At 39.5% G+C, this 16,305-nt stretch overlaps 1 protein-coding gene across 2 annotated transcripts in view; it reads right to left on the reverse strand.

Annotated features, from left to right (window-relative positions):
* Positions 1-1,248: 1,248 nt before the first annotated feature.
* Positions 1,249-16,305, reverse strand: part of LOC101859770 (splicing factor U2AF 50 kDa subunit) — a gene marked incomplete at its 3' end in the record, with an annotated part of 18,422 nt that continues 3,365 nt past the window's right edge. The window contains 7 exon segments of one of the 2 annotated variants that reach the window (XM_013079705.2): positions 1,249-1,371; positions 2,855-2,934; positions 4,339-4,477; positions 7,223-7,339; positions 12,029-12,177; positions 12,749-12,852; positions 13,907-14,045. In XM_013079705.2, coding sequence (XP_012935159.1) covers positions 1,249-1,371; positions 2,855-2,934; positions 4,339-4,477; positions 7,223-7,339; positions 12,029-12,177; positions 12,749-12,852; positions 13,907-14,045 — 851 coding nt within the window. 2 annotated transcript variants of the gene reach the window in all.

Below are 16,305 nucleotides of genomic sequence, written 5' to 3' on the forward strand. Positions count from 1 at the left end.
GCGCGACCGCCGGTACTCACACTCACAGGTTCATTGACCGGTCACGATGGCGAACGCGACAAGACGCTTGTAGGCCTATAACCTTTCTTTTCTTTTCTTTTTTCACAAGTGACAGCAGAGAACAAATTTTTAATATTGATTTTTCAAGGCGACACAGCGTTCGTAACGCACAACCTGCATGTTACAAATGTTGCGTTATCTATCCGACTATTACCGGGAAATTTCTGGGTGGTAACGAAAGCGAAAGTAGATCTTGATTCTTCCCGATCAAGCCTCGGTGTCACACATACACTTCCGCCTACCGCCATAGTGGTTCAATTAGGTTCCCTCTTCATGATTCATCAATCAAACTGTCTAGATAGCTTCACTACTAATATTAGACAGGCCCTATCTTTTCCCGACTTACCAACCCATCACAAAATTCCCGACTTTTCCCCAACCTGGTGGGACCCTGTACTTCTGTTCGTTTTCCAAGTTCTAGTGACTCAGAATATGATGTTTCTGAAAGTTAGGATCCTGGATATGTACCCAAACACGGCTCGAGTTGTAGTTTAGGACTAGATCTGGCACTAGTACTGGTGTTCTGAATCAACACACAGCCCTTCTTTTATATTTTCACCAAACACTCACGCAGGCATACAAATCAAAACAGAACACTTTGAACTTTTATAATTGTTGTTGTGTATATTATTCTGTCATGTCTCTGGAGATTTTTTTAAAAAATCAAATTCATGCCATTTTTTTTTTAATCATAAAAACTAAAGTATTAGACTTAAGACAACTTAAATTTTTTGCATTAGATAAAGCTTGAATGTAACTTGACTGTGTCAAAAAATAATTACAATAGGGCAATGCTGAGAGTTGTGGTGGTGTTCTGAAATACCCCCCAAAATGCTAGTATTCAGCGCTAGTGACTGGTGAAAGGGGCCAGTAGTCAGTGAGTTAACATTCAATAGACATTTTTGAAGTTATAAAAACATGAATAATAGGAAGCAGTGGCTTACCAAACAAGTGATACAATAAAAATAAGCCCTTTATGAGCATACTATCCATTACAATAAACTGGGCGGACTGGAACTACAAAGTCAATTCTTTATAGATATCTTTCAAACTTGAGAATGACACAATTCTGCCATGGAAGTACGATTCCAGAAACTTCACGTTTTGATAGGGCACCATCCCAAACCCTTCCTCTTATGGGTGACATGTTTCTACAACTAGAAAGTTAAAATGCTACTTCTTACATACCTGATCAGTCACTGAAACATCTGCATATTCACAAAAAGCAAATCCCTTAGTAAGACCAGTGGCGCTGTCTTTGACTAAGTTAAATGCACTCAACGGCCCAAAGGAGACGAGCAGTTCTTTGACCTGGATGAAACAATTGAAAGTTATAGATTATATACATGTTCAAAAGTATGCTTCAAACTAATGGAGACTGAACAAAAAATAAACAAAAGCCTAATGTACTCAGCAAGTTACTCGGGTCAACTTAAAAGTACAGTGCAATAAGGAAAGTGTGTTTTCATTTACCATACTATCAGTTGATAAAGTTAGTCAGGGTAGCTTTCGAGTACTGTGCAACATAGAAAGAGTTTTGAGGCATACCAAATTACCAGTTGAGGGGGGATATAAACACTCCTTGTAAAAGCACAACTGTAAGGGAGCTGCTATTGCAAAACGCAGCTACGATATTCAACCACACAATTTAATTCTTAATTTACACACACACACAACAGAACATTTTCTGTCACTTACCTGTATCCATTGTAACTATTAACCAACTTTTAAAAAACATGTACCACACCTTAGTCTTTTGTCATTTCTTTTTTTATTTGTTAATGTAGAAATCAAGTCGCAATGTATTTAACACCCAAACTGAGAAAGTTGGAATGATAGCTCCTTGCTCTACCCAACAGACAGGAGATTGCACTTGCCTGTGTCCTGGTTGGCCACACAAAAGTAACATTGTAGTGGTAATAGTGGTAAGTTAACGCACTTTCAACCTCTTTCCCTAAGCTAGGGAATGAAAGGGGGAAGAAACAAGAAGAAATATATTTAGTTCCTGTATTTGACAACATGAAACAAAATAAACCTCAGTAACTTTCACTGATTAATTAAAATCAAATGAAAAAATAAGTAAAAAAAAAAAAAAAGTGTTCCCTCCACAGGCTGTAGACTTTTGACTGAACGAAGAAGCTCATTGGTGATAAGAATTAAGTTGAAGAAATGTACAATTACTTTAAATGTAAAATCTGAAACAAAAATTTCAGAAAAATCAATCCTGCAATAACAAACCCTCCCAAAAAAACAACAACTGGAAAGTTGACTTGTCTTCAACCGACGACGGTTCCCAAAGCAATGAGAACCACTGCTATAAGATAGAGACGCTGGGAAAAAAATCCTGAAACAGAGACATTTCTCATATGCACGACCCAAGCACGACTTAATTCTGTGGATTAAAATTTCTGCTGAAAAATGCAAATAATGCACATAAAAATACTCTCACAAATATACCATTTCCAAACCGTTGGTTTTCCGTTCTCTTGAAAAAATACTTCCTACAAGTAACATAATTTCTGGGGGAAAGGACATTTTCAACATAATGTAAATTTCACAATGAGCTTCTCTTTCAAGGTCACGGCAATCCCATCAGCAATGGCATGATTTGAGACCGTTATGCTAAACCTGCTGTAGAGGAAAGAAAAAAAAATCGATGGCAAGGTCGGACAGAACCAGCCTATCAAGTGTTGTAAACGAACAACCTGTGCAAACAATGATGCCCGTCACATCATTGTCTCTTTCCAACTGCGCATCATTTCTAGACCTGCAAGAAAGCCCACATATCACGTACCTGATCCTCGTTTAGATAACTTGGAAGTCCTCCTATAAATATTTTGTGTGCAGAATCTTGAACAACTGTTGATACCACACCTATTGAGAAAATAAATTTTGAAGTGTTAATGCATGATGCAAAAGCCAACTTGTAGCAATGACAATGAAAAATTAAATTTTTATCCAAACTTCTTAAAAATGGGCTTAAATGAAAATAGAGTACATTCTAAGAACTATGGTGTCTAAATTTTAAAAATCTATTGATAAATGAAAAAGTTAGTGGGATTTTTGTTTGCAAAATTTTGGGGGACTTTCTTATAGGAAAATATCGCCAAAATGTGGGACACATCTTGATGTATTTTGAGAAAAAACTGTTCATAAGTCAGTAATGAATTGGGAGTATATGAATGAAACTTGGCATCTTCATGTGATTTTTTGAGCAGAATCTAGTTCTGCTATCACTTTTTCGATGTTTTTATTACTTTGGATCTTAAAGACTAATATTTGCGTGACATCGTTTTCATCACGACACGATCACCCCTTTCAAAACTCAGTAAAGCAGTATCTGGAAAACCCGCAATGAAGTCATCGGTGACCTATTTAGTTATAGGCAGCCAATCACATGCCGCCTAGCGATCACACGTCCCTTGCATGCCGGCATCTCGCGTTAGGAATTCGTGATCTAGTTTCCAGCTCTAGTGTTTTATCAATGGATGGGTGGTAATTTTAAGTTGGGACGTAAAATGTACTACACGCAAAGATCTGAAATTTTACAGCAACGAAGAAGACATGTGGGGCGCCTGTGTGGTCGGCGATCAACCCGCAGCTCCGCTTAGTTTTCGAACCATAGAGGAAATTCGCACATACACGGCAATTTCTCAGATTCTAGAAATCGTTCGGGATTGTACGCTGGCAGGTCGTTAGTTTAACCTTTCCTCTGATTGGTTGTCGAGTTTCATTTATTTTCATCAACGAGTTTTCCCGTAACTATATTTAGAAGAGGGTCCCTTCTGATTCCGAGCCGCCCAAAAATTACCCCTTGCGCGGAGGCAGTTTCCGGCCAAAGGTGTAGCGGGTGATTGGCATTGCTACAACTTGTTATAAATGCACCGAGTGTGTGTGTGAGTGAGGGAGGGATGGAGGGAGGGAGAAAGAGAGAGAGAGAGGTGATCTATCATGTCTTGTCTAGGTGAGTGAGATGAGGTTCAATAGGTACCTTTCCAACCACTGATAATAAATATTGCGATTATCTTAACGATCATTATATAAAACACTTTGAACAGCGTACACTTTGGATAGAAACAACAAAACAAAACAAAAACAGAAAAAAACCAAAAAATTGTTTAAAAGCAAAAACCCCATATCTTCTACAGCTCAAGATAAGCTGTGAGGATACCACGGACATGAAAACTTCCAATTCCCTGCTCAGTAACTCCACTTCCACATTCCCTGCTCAGTAACTTCACTTCCACATAAGGCAATTCAACATTCATGAATTTTTACCTGGCACTGCAAGAGTCGGATTTTCTGCCATTCCAGGCAAAGGCTTGTAATCACTTGGTCTTCTGATCTTCAATGGTTGACCCTGAAAGCTGATGCCATCAAATGCAAGAGCCTGTGTAGTTTCATCCACTGACCGAAACTGAAAGAATTTAAAAATCTGAATGAAGAAAAAGTTCATAGAGGGAGGGTGTAGGTTCTATTAAAACAAAAATAGGCCACTACAATATAGACAGGATACTCAGTTTTTCTTCATAATCAATGACCTCATAGCAACAAACAAGACACCCCTCCCTCCCAAAAAAAAAATATTTTAAAATCCACACACAAAAAGTAGGGCTTCAATCAGACGACCAAAGTCCCTAAACATATTATTTTGTTATTTTTTAATCTTGCAGGGAGTTCCAAAAGAGAACCAGGTTAAACAATCAAAGTTGTGTTGTAAACTAACATGAAAACTAACTGGAGCCTCAAGCGCTCATCTGACCTAATGCACTTGCGAGCGCCATAAAACTGTTACACTCGCACCAAACCCCCCACCCAAAACCAGACTGTAAAGATGACAAAAACTCCACTATCCTTTTACAAAGGCATGATCACGAGTTAAAAATAAACCATTTGGGGAGCCAATAACCCCTAATTTTCTGTCTGCATTATTTTGAGATCTACTGTTACCTGTAGACAGAATGAAAAAACCCTCATGCCTACAATTACAGTGCTTCCACAAGCTGAAGCTGAAAATTCTGCCGGAGGTCTGGGAACCGCAGGGGCCCCCAGCTGGGTCCAGGGACATTGTCCCGGCAGGGTTTCAGGGGGCTAAGCCCCCGAAGAAATTGAAATTTAGTGCTTTTAGAGGGTTGAAAATGGCATTTGGGAGCCTGTTTGAAGAGATTGCCTACAGCCCATAAGATTTATTCTTTCCCCAAAATTTTGTCTTGTTTGAATTCTTCACCAACATATTTTCCATTGCTGGCAATGTTTAAAAGGAGGTAGACCTGCATGTGAGCCTCAACCAGACTGTCTGAAAATTTTGCGCAACCCCCCCCCATAAGAGCTTTTGTAGGTGTCGTAAAAGGAAGGACTTCCAAGTAACGAGCGACCACCCCAACAAACACAATATAAAGAAGAGACCTAAACCTAACCCAAACCCTTCCCCATAAAAGAACCTGCAACGGCCCTTATGTAAAAGGCCAGCACAAGTCAAAAATGAAAAGAGAAAAAAAAAAACAAGAAACAAAAACAAAACCCCCAAAACAAAAGCATAACATGGCCTACCACTTTGCTATAATACGGTTTGATACAATAACACAATAGAATTGGAATATGAATCATCCATTTAGATCTAGATCTAGTAATCTAAATAAATCTAGAATCCAGACTCTAGATTTAGAAGAACAAGTGAATAGGAATAGGAGGCCTTGAACAAGAAATCCGCATCCGATTCCGAACACTCGAACAGAGAGAGGGACTCAGCTGATGAGTCAAATAAATAGTTCACGCACCTGATGAAATGCGTTTTACCAACATTAATATTACAGCACAACCTATAATAGGGTTTGACACAATAGAATTGGAATATGAATCCTCCATTGAGGTCTATAATGATCTATAACTCTAGATTTAGATCTAGATCTAGAACAAGTAAGTCGGACTCAATCTAAGAATGAATCCACATGAACTGTCAAAAAACTAAATTCAAAATTGCCGCTCTAGCACGAAACTGAAAGTAGATCATTTTGGTCGTCGTCCTTTTTCGTATTCGTATTTCTACTCAGGTTCCGACAATTATGTCGGAAACGCCGACGTCGGCAGTCAGTGGCCGGCGCGAAAATGAAAGTGCCGACAAAGCCGACGGGAGAAAAAGGGGGCGCTGGCAGTCGGCCAGGCCTTGCACTTTGCACATTGACTTATACAGTGTACAGGTAGGCCTAGCGATAGCATCGGCCGGCTCGCGGGTCGGGTCGTGATTGTCCGATTTCAGACGATTGTCGGCAAATATGCAGGTCTAAGGAGGTTCCCCTTTCATTGCTATTATAATTCAATTAATTTGCCTTCGCACCATTGATAGCAGGCAAGCCTGGGAATAATGAATAGATACCTTCACAATGCAGTTGCCCAACGTATACCCTAATTTTACCTCAGTTTTCACCTCTAAATGTCGCCCATCATAACCTCGGAACACCACTTCGAATTATTCTTGATTTTACCTACGGCTGGATCGGGCCAATCAGCCAACCCGATCGCAATTTGAGGCGACCGAGTCGAGCGAATAGCCCGATTGGCCGATCCCATCTGTAGTGGGCACCCCGTATCAGCATATATATTTCTTTCATCGCGGCCCTTATTATATTGCGTTCATGTGCCGTAGAATCTTCGCATTGATAATTTCTCTAGATCTAGACAAATTTGCAAAAAAGGTTTCTTTCTGACAGTAATTTTCTGTCTAAGATCACAACTCAATTTACTTGATCAACGCACAGATTTTCAAGCCACAGCAACAATTCGAAGATAGACAGAAGGAATGAGTGAATGATAGAAAGGAGGAAATTGGCACAAAAAGTTTGCCAGATTTTGACCCATCTGCAGGTAGAAAATGTACTGTCGACCAACCCGCAATGAATGCACGGGGCATAGCAGAACAATGGCCGACTGAAGGAAATGAACAATCTGGCAGGTTTCTATAACATTAACTTATTTCCGAGACAATTACCGTAAATATCCGTAACTTATACAAGACAATACGAAGGCGAGTATGGAATTTCGTCAGTCCTGCGCTGTCGCAGTATTTTACGGAGGGAGTTGATAATGATGGAGGAACAAGTACAGAACTGGCAGATTTCAAGAAAGATGTAAACAAATTGAAGGGAGAAAAACCACCAGTACATACTTCTAAAAATGCAAAATTTTTGTCTAAGTTGATTTGAACGGCAATAACAGGATTGCCCTCTGCCTGTGCCAGACCAGTTATTCTCATCTGGTGGTTGAAGAAATCCATCATAGCTTCCTGTTGATAAAAGCAAAACAAAAAATAGGTCAGTACTACATTTTTCCATAACAACAATAACAATTTTGAACAGTTTAATAAAATCTAAGTGCTTTGACCTGAAATACAGAAACTGTCCACACATTTTTCAGTTGCTTAAACTCACGCAAGACCATCCCAGATTTAGAAATGATCTCCATGGGATCAGCCCTTTTGACAATTTTTTGAAAAGCCACTGTCGTGTTGCATTTCTATATCTTTTTTAATGTAATAAAACCCAAAAGGTACTAACCTGTTTGTCAATATAACAATACACAACTGAATAACTGTTTGGATCAAAACACCATTTCTACCATTTTTTTAAAATGGGTACATTTAGAAGTCAGGGAATAAAGAAGGGCTGAGATGCAAAACCTGCTACATCCATTTTAGCACTTTTGAGAAAATCAGCCTTTAAAAAATGTAATGCCTCTATACGCACGAACTGATTGCAGAAAGTACAACAGTGAGTGGTAGGGAGCTGGTTTACCAACAAAGGAAGCTCGACTAAAAAAAAGGCAAAACCAGCTATATCCCGAGAAATAAAGTCCCTTGATGCCTTACGTCACTCTTTCCTTCTGATTATAGCAACAGTAGTCCTAGTAGTCCTCTCTTCAACACTTTACCCTCATAGAACAAATGATTTTTTTGTCTGCTAGCAGAGGGTGGAAGTCTCTATCAAACATATTGAATGAGCTGTTGTTTTGGGCTGATCAAAAGTACTGTTTACACTCGTTGGCGCCCTTTTGAAGAGGAAGTCACGTGAAAGGATTGGGAACATTCATTTGCCGAAAAAGAAATTTGTAGGATGTATCGAGTTTAGGAAAATTATGATTTTGGATGCATCAGATTTCGGGTAAAAAGATTTTCCAGTGGATTTTAGGAAGGATGTGTTGGGTTTTGGCAGAAAACACTTTGTGCATCTGACGGCTGGTAACAACATGCATTTATAAGCCAAAAATCTCGAGCTTTTCCAAAATGTCGCTTAGCGGGTTTGTATCCCCCCCCCATTCATATTCTCTGCTTGTTGCTGCTGTATTTTGATTTCAGACAATTGTATAAAGTTGTTAAAACTAAACAAGTGAATCCAGATATGCAGAGATGCCAACCACAGAAAACCGAAATGAGTATTGGGAAATATGAAAATGTGTATTTTCAGGGAAAAATGTGTATTCCCCACGACCGACCCACCAACTAGTAAAATGTTCAAGGTGTCCAGCAATATTTCCTGAAAAAAATTACTAGCTCACCAGCTCGAAAAAGGGAGCACACAAGCGTACAATATACATGTATCCAGTCAACAACATGTTAGTAGTTAGTGTTCAGTGTCGTACTGGGGTCTTGTTTGACTTAAGCATTTCAGTCTATAATATTTTCGTCTCATTATTATATTAAAAAATTAATCCTGCTTTGAGCGTTCGGAAGGGCCTAGAACAAGAATTTCGACTATCAAGAACCAGTCTGGGTGTCAAGATTCATGTTATGAACTGACGGCTAAAATTATTGCTCAAACTCAGAGAAGAGCAATAACTTGAATGGCTCAAGTAGACCCACGCAGTGTGAGAGTTGTTACAACTGCGGGAGGGCAAGATGCAGTGACTCTGAAAATCTTTTAATCTGCCTGGCTTGAAAGTTGAACAGAAAGCTACAACATACACTGTAGGTATAATTTACTATCACCCATCCAATGAAACGCGAACACTTTATTTCAATCACACAGACTTGCAAAGTATGAAGGGTCCCTATTCCGCACACGGCCTGCACCAACGCGCGCTTTGCAGAGAGCTCTAATCAAAATACAGTGGAATCCACTTATAACGAGTCCTGAAACAACGAGAAGTCTATTATAAAGACACTTTTCTAAAACCCCGTTTTTTTTTCCCTTTACCCATTTGTAAATAAAATACTAATATAACGCAATCAGACAAACACGTTAGTCGGTTATACCGGAATATAGCTGCTGCTGTGCACAGAGCGTAGGCTATTTATTAATGTAAAACCTCGCCAGTTGAGAAACTTATTGATGATCTAGCGAAACAAAGAATGGGAGACCCCACGAGTGCCAACAATGAAGGCCTGATTGAATGAGTGCGGAGAGTGTGGCATGCACAGACAAGCAGAACGCATCGTGTGATAGGCCAGTAGAGTCTAGATTATCTAGGTCTACCATGCCTCTCACTTCACCGATGCGGGGATGGAGAGGTCATAGTGCTGTACTGTGATGGACGGAGTGAATGTGTAAAGTGGGCGGGGTGTGGTATGGTGGGGGACAACACAGCGGGCGAGTTAGCCTAGAGAACTTTCTTTCTGATCGCCAACGCCGAGCTGTCAATATCGCTAGCGTTTGAGAAAGAAACCTGATTCAACTTTTGATCAAGTAAGACTTAAACTACTTAAAGGTCATGTTGAACCAAATCATCATCAGGGGAGATTACAAAAAGAAATAAACCGAAACCAGACTCGTAGATAAGGCCTACTTTACTATTTTCCTTGAATTTATTACTGGGTCCCTTATAACGAGAATCTTGCTATAACGGACATTTGACACTGGTCCCCTCCCTCTCGTTATAACAGGATTCCACTGTACTGAAATTGCTTCCAAGTTTTTGTCCTCTGGTGTTGCCTCCCCCCCCCCCCCCCCGTGTATCTTTTAAAAAAAAATCAATAATCCCCTCCCCCATTCCATAGTCCCATGCTTCGACACGCCGTCATTCCCACCAAAGACGGTCTTTGCTCACATGATGCCGTATTTTTATGATGCGAATGCGCGCAGGGTCACTGACCGGTCACGATGGGGAGCCAGACAATCTAAAAATGGGACGACGCTTGTATTTTCTTTTCGTTTTTTCACACAAGCGACAGCACAGAGACGAGTCGGAGTATTCATTAAATTTTATTTGCACGGTGACACAGCGTTTATACTGCACAACCTGCATGTCACAAATGTTGCGTTATCAGACTACCGCTGGCAAACTTCTAGGTGGTAACGAAAGCAGATCTTGATTTTCCCGATCGAGACTCGGTGTCACATACACTTCAGCCTGCCACCTGTCCGCATGAAAGTGAAACGTACTCTCGGACGGGGAAAAGCTGAACGAATATAATATCACAATCGCGACCTGCAAAATTGAACTTACAGACCTTATCGGGCTTGGTTTTCAAATATTCCAGTTCCGCGATACCGATACTATTTTGACAAAAGATGGGGCTTGAGATAATTAGGATTACTCGCCTAAGCTGAATCTCGTATTTTTCGCATTCCAGGATGCGCATTTTTTCATGTGAAGTCGTATTCGCGTATTTTCGGCAAAAAATCGTACTAAAATACGTAAAATCGTACTGGTTGGCATCTCTGAGATATGTGAGTGGACACATGGAAATACCTGTCACACATTGCAGACTATAAATTTTTGTTAGGCCTATTTAAAGCTGATTGCCTAGTATCCTGATTTTTAGATTTTCCCTGCTTAAAAGACCAATGTCATGTTCAACTCAATCCAAAATTTTAAAGCTGAAATCTAACTCTTAATTTATAAATTTGACCTATTTCTTTGTGTGCTGGGCAAAATAGTATACTAAATCTTGTTATACTCCTTCAAAGGGCTGCAAAAGCATCAAGATTAAATATTTCACTAAAACTTCTCGGTTAAAATTGTTCCTATGCACTTGGAAGGGAAACTGAGATATTCCACTTTGGTCTTGAGTAAGTAAAGTAACTTCATTATAAGAAACAAAAGAATTGGAAACTGCAAACAACAATGCATGTTAAGGGGCAACTTTTGTGAGTTCCATTTCTCATTTTATATAAGTGACAGGACATGACTTCAAACCAACATTTTCGTTGGTATTGAAACACATTGAGCAGAACAGAGCATAAAATACTGTAAAAGATATGTCAAGATCTTTATGGGAGATATGAGTATTGGAAATTTTGTTAAATATCTGTATCCCAGCCACTAAACTTTAACAGTATCGAAATATTTGCTGACAGACTGCCAACTTGTCTGCTTTACACAAAAGTTTCAAAAACAATCGCAGTTCTAGTATTAACAAAGCAAGATGATAGACCGAAGACAAACAGAAACAACGGAGGAGTAGAACCTGTGAAAAGACCCATTCCATTTCTAACCAGCAACAATAACAAGCAGGTGTCACACAACCTATAATGACACACACTGAGAAGGAAAAGAAAAATCTGAAAGACAAAGATTAAAATGATTAATAAGTGAGCATGGATTCCCAAAGCAGCCCAGCTGCACTCACGTCGGTCATCCCGAAGGGAATACCGCCCACATATAACCTGCGAGCTTGACGACTGAGGGAGCTGCCAGCATAATTGACACTGGCGTCTGCACTAGTGGGCCCGACTGCAGGGGCATTCAAGGGCTCCGATGGGATCTGGCCGGAAGCTAAATGGAAACGAGAATAGAGAGAAAGGGAAAAGTAGGCCCCATGTTTTTTTTCAAAATAATGAATCAGAGGGTCATGTCTGAAACAATGATGCACATTTGACTAGAATAGGAGAAATGTAAAAACAACACGTTTTGTTATTTTAGTAAATTGAGAATTTATTATAAACTGTCTCCCACTTTATTTCCAGCAATTCGGCATCATTAAATCAAACATGACACATGCCATGTGAATGTGAACAGCAGGTTACCAAACACTCACGTCAGTCATGCCAAAGGGAATATTTCCCACATAAAGACGGCGAGCTTGTCGACTGAGTGAGCTCATGCCAGGAACCTGCGTAATGTCTGTTGAGGCCACCACTGCGGCAGGCATAGGAGCTACAGGTTCCGTGGGGATCTGGCCAGCCGCTACAACAATCAATAATGGGGCAATATTGGAGTGTGCCACGCCAGTTTTCTTTGGAATGCTTTTTTTTTCTTGTTTTTAATTCTATCTTTCGAGTACCTTTATATTTCAGGTCATTTTAAACAAAAGCTCACTTTTTACAGAAACAAAAAAGTATTGTTGTTAGATCTTGTATCAACTTTTGTTCTGAACAAATGTGAACAAATGTTAACCTTTATAAAGCTAAGCCCCCATTTAAAGCTAAACAAATGACAACAGCAAAAGGATAAAATCTACTCGGGACTAAACAATATGTACATGTAAACTAACACACAAATGTATCAAAATGGCACCCCCAAACCGGTCGGGGGACTGGAGATTGCCACACTGTGGGTGGAGTGAGAGGAAACTAGATGACTTTCCAAAGATTATTACCACCACTGCTTGACAATTAAATAATGAAAATAAATCAATACAATTTAACCCTTTAAAAAAGATTTCTATTAGCAGGTCACATTTGAAACCATTTACATAAACAGCAAAAATACAATCTTAAAATTATTTGCGAATCACTTAAAAGAGGGAAATAAGTACCTTGCATGGCCTTGTACTGTGCTGGAGTAATGTGTTCATATCCAGGAGGAGGTATGTCCCAATATTTGTGTGGTCTTTTTTTACGTGGTTTTCTTGGAGATCGACTGAAACAACAAATATCCTTAAATGCGAGAAGTGCAAAAGGCTCAACTGGACATATCAAACATGTATAAAACAACAGTCAGAAAGATAGCTAGATTTTTTTTCAAACAACATTGCACTGATATGTCATTGTGCTAACAGGAAGAATAAGGTCAACCCTTTTTCAATTGCTGAAGTCACTTTGCAAATCCTCACTACAAATCTTCCTATGAACAAGGGTAGACATCCATTCCAATTCATATGCTCATCATTTTATTGGATTATGGATCCATCCAAGAAAGTCTGATACATTTCGTTTTATTGTCACCCTTGTGCAAAATCAGCAACAAAATAAAAATTACACCTTAAAAATACTAACCAACAATAACAACAACAATAACAACAACAATGCGGCTACTCTCGATTGGGACCTCAGATGGGAATGGTTTGTTTTCTTCATCTTGATCAGTCCTGCCTAAGACGACCACCTGTCTTATACGGCCACTTTTCTCCTTGACAATGGGTGGCCGTCTTACACAGGTTTGACTGTACTCTCTGGAAGGCAGGCAGCGGCATGAAAATCCCCAGGTACCTTAGAGTTGTGGAACCTAAAGTCAGGTCACTAACAATTAGGTACAGAAAAATGGGAAGACAGAATAATATCAGGGCTGCCCACTCACCAGCATTTACTTTAGTAATCAGTAAATACAAAATTAGTAAATCTGATTCTAACATTTGTAATATGGCCACGGACAGTCTTCCCTGGGGTTGTAGTAAAGGATAAATGTAGCCTAAACAAAAGTGCTATTAACAGAACATAAAAGCAATATATAAAGGCTGCCACGAGATAAACATTTTCAAACTGTACATTTACATGATGTCACTTCAGTTTTAGTAGGAGTTTTACAGCACTTGCAACACATTCATTAAGGAAATGCCAAAGATTAGAGGAGCTACAAGAGAGTAACAAATACAAAAGAGATAAGGACGACAGATGTTTAATTGGAAAGAAGGAGCAAACCGCACCAGAGCACCCGCCAACCACATGCAGATGACGTCACTTTGCTATAATAATACCTTCTTGATCTCTTTGGCCTTGATCTCTCTTTAGACCGCGACCTCTTACGGTCTCTGCTCCTGGATCTTCTTCGAGGGGACCTTGATCTCTTGCGATCTTTATCCCTTTTTTTGTCAGATGCAGGGTGTGAGGATTCCTCTGAGAAAACGAAATCTCCATGGTAAAAAAACATCCATTCATCATTACTGAACTATGCTTTGATAAGATAAGTAAGCAAACTTTTTTCATTCGAAGTGTATACAGACCCGGTAACCAGGAATAAAGTCACGAAGTATACAGACCCGATAGGGGAACTCTTTTGTGATTTCGGAAAGTTTCAGCGCCCAGACCCAGTAGTGTGTTTATGTGTGTGTGTGTGTGTGTGTGTGCGTGTGTGTGAGAAAGAGAGAGAGAGAGAGAGAGAGAGAGAGAGAGAGAGAGAGAGAGAGAGAGAGAGAGAGAGAGAGAGAGAGAGAGAGAGAGAGAGAGAGAGAGAGAGAGAGAGAGAGAGAGAGAGAGAGAGAGAGAGAGAGAAGTGCTAGCAAAATGTATGACATGCCCCAGTTGGCAAGAGGGAACGAGACAAAGATAAGGGAGGGCGAGCGATACACAGAGGAGAGAGAGAGAGGCAGAGAAATAGAGAGGGTCACTGCTCGATTGAAATTATGCAGTTCTTTTCTTCAAATAGTGATTCCTCCAACTCCAAAACGGAGGGAAAACGATCGTTCTTCGAAAAGACATCCGCAATCTTCATTTAGATCTAGATCTAGGCTTGCCTCGAAACTAGATCAATGATTTATGTCTGTCTGTCTAGATCTAGACCTAGGCCATAGCTAGAAGAACCTAGGTCTTCCCTGAGCCAAGAGGGCGCTGAAACTTTCCGAAATCACAAAAGAGTTCCCCTACCGGGTCTGTATATTTTGTGACTTTGTTCCCCGTTACCGGGTCTGTATACACTCCCTTTACTTTTACTCCCCCGCCCCAAGATTCTTTTTAGGCTGTAGTAATTCGCAAAGGGTGTGTGAATACTATGGAATTGTATTCGCACAGGGTGTGCGAATACTATGAAATCTTATTCGCATAGGGTGTGTGAATACTATGAAATTGTATTCGCACTTGGTGTGTGAATACTACAAAATATTATTGGCACAAGGTGTTTCAAAAGAAGGATGGAAATTAATTAGGCCTAGCATTTCCTCATTTTTTTCCCCCTCATCGCGTAGGGACAAAGATCATGTATTTATAAGATAGTTCACTCCTCTCTTTGAGCCAATTATAAAAGTGTCCTCAAAATATGGTTGCACCCTCTTCGAAAAAGTGCGGACTTTGCGAACAGTTACCCTACTTGTGTGAAAAACAAGAAAAGTAAAATTAACATACTGTGCTTATCCTATTCTTCTTTTGAAGAAACAAAAGAGAGCTTCAAAATAAAGACTCCAGCGACACCTGAAGCAATGCGCGGACTTCTACAAACACTTTTCAGGCTGAGTGAACAATCTTGCTATGTGCTATCTTTGGTAGAGATAGATCTAATTCTAATTGTGCAATGCGATACGAAAAAACCCCACTCAATTGGAATTCAAGTTGTGTATTGTGTCAATGATAACGACTCAAATCTCCCTTTTTTTCGTTGTTTTGTTTTCCTTGCGCCTTGAGAGAGAAAGAGAGAGAGAGAGAGAGAGAGAGAGAGAGAGAGAGAGAGAGAGAGAGATGAGTGCATGCTTTAACCCTAAAACTGAAACAAATATATTATAATTAGTATACCAGTAGTTTTAACATTTAAAGCCTTTACCGAAAGGTGGGATACTCGGGTGAGACAAACAAGGTCCAAAATCAACGTAGGCTCAACCCTGTGCGAATAGAATTAATTCTTATGCGCACACCCGGTGTAAATAATCACTTCCTTCTTTTAAGTCAGGGGGGTATGCCCTACTGAAACCCCCCATGTTAAAAACAAGTAAAATATTTCTACGCCAATGGTCCTACTGTAATATACCTCTCTGTTTGCAAACAATAATAACTCAATAACTATTGATTTGCGGCAAAAATGAAGGTGATATTCGTGTTCACTTGCAAAATACTACTTGAAAAAAGTATACGTGTACATGAGATGTTCTCTAGATTAATTAAATTATCCGCTATGATAGCCTGGGCCTAGATCTACATCAACATGATGGGGCTGACAAAAGAACAATGCATAAATGATAATTGAAGTCAGGGTTGGGTTGATTTAAATCAGTTGATTTTTTTTATTTAAATCAACTTGATTTTTTTGATAAAAATCAGTGATTTAAATCACTTTTTTTTAAATTTATTTTTATTCAGTTTTTACATATTTCAACATTCAGAATTCCCTTCCTTGGTTTCATAAAACAGGTATAAGGTTAAGTAGACTAATATAATTCATGTTTAAAAGTCT

This window comes from Aplysia californica, unplaced genomic scaffold (genome assembly GCF_000002075.1).
Source record: "Aplysia californica isolate F4 #8 unplaced genomic scaffold, AplCal3.0 scaffold00060, whole genome shotgun sequence".
Classification (NCBI taxonomy): domain Eukaryota; kingdom Metazoa; phylum Mollusca; class Gastropoda; order Aplysiida; family Aplysiidae; genus Aplysia; species Aplysia californica.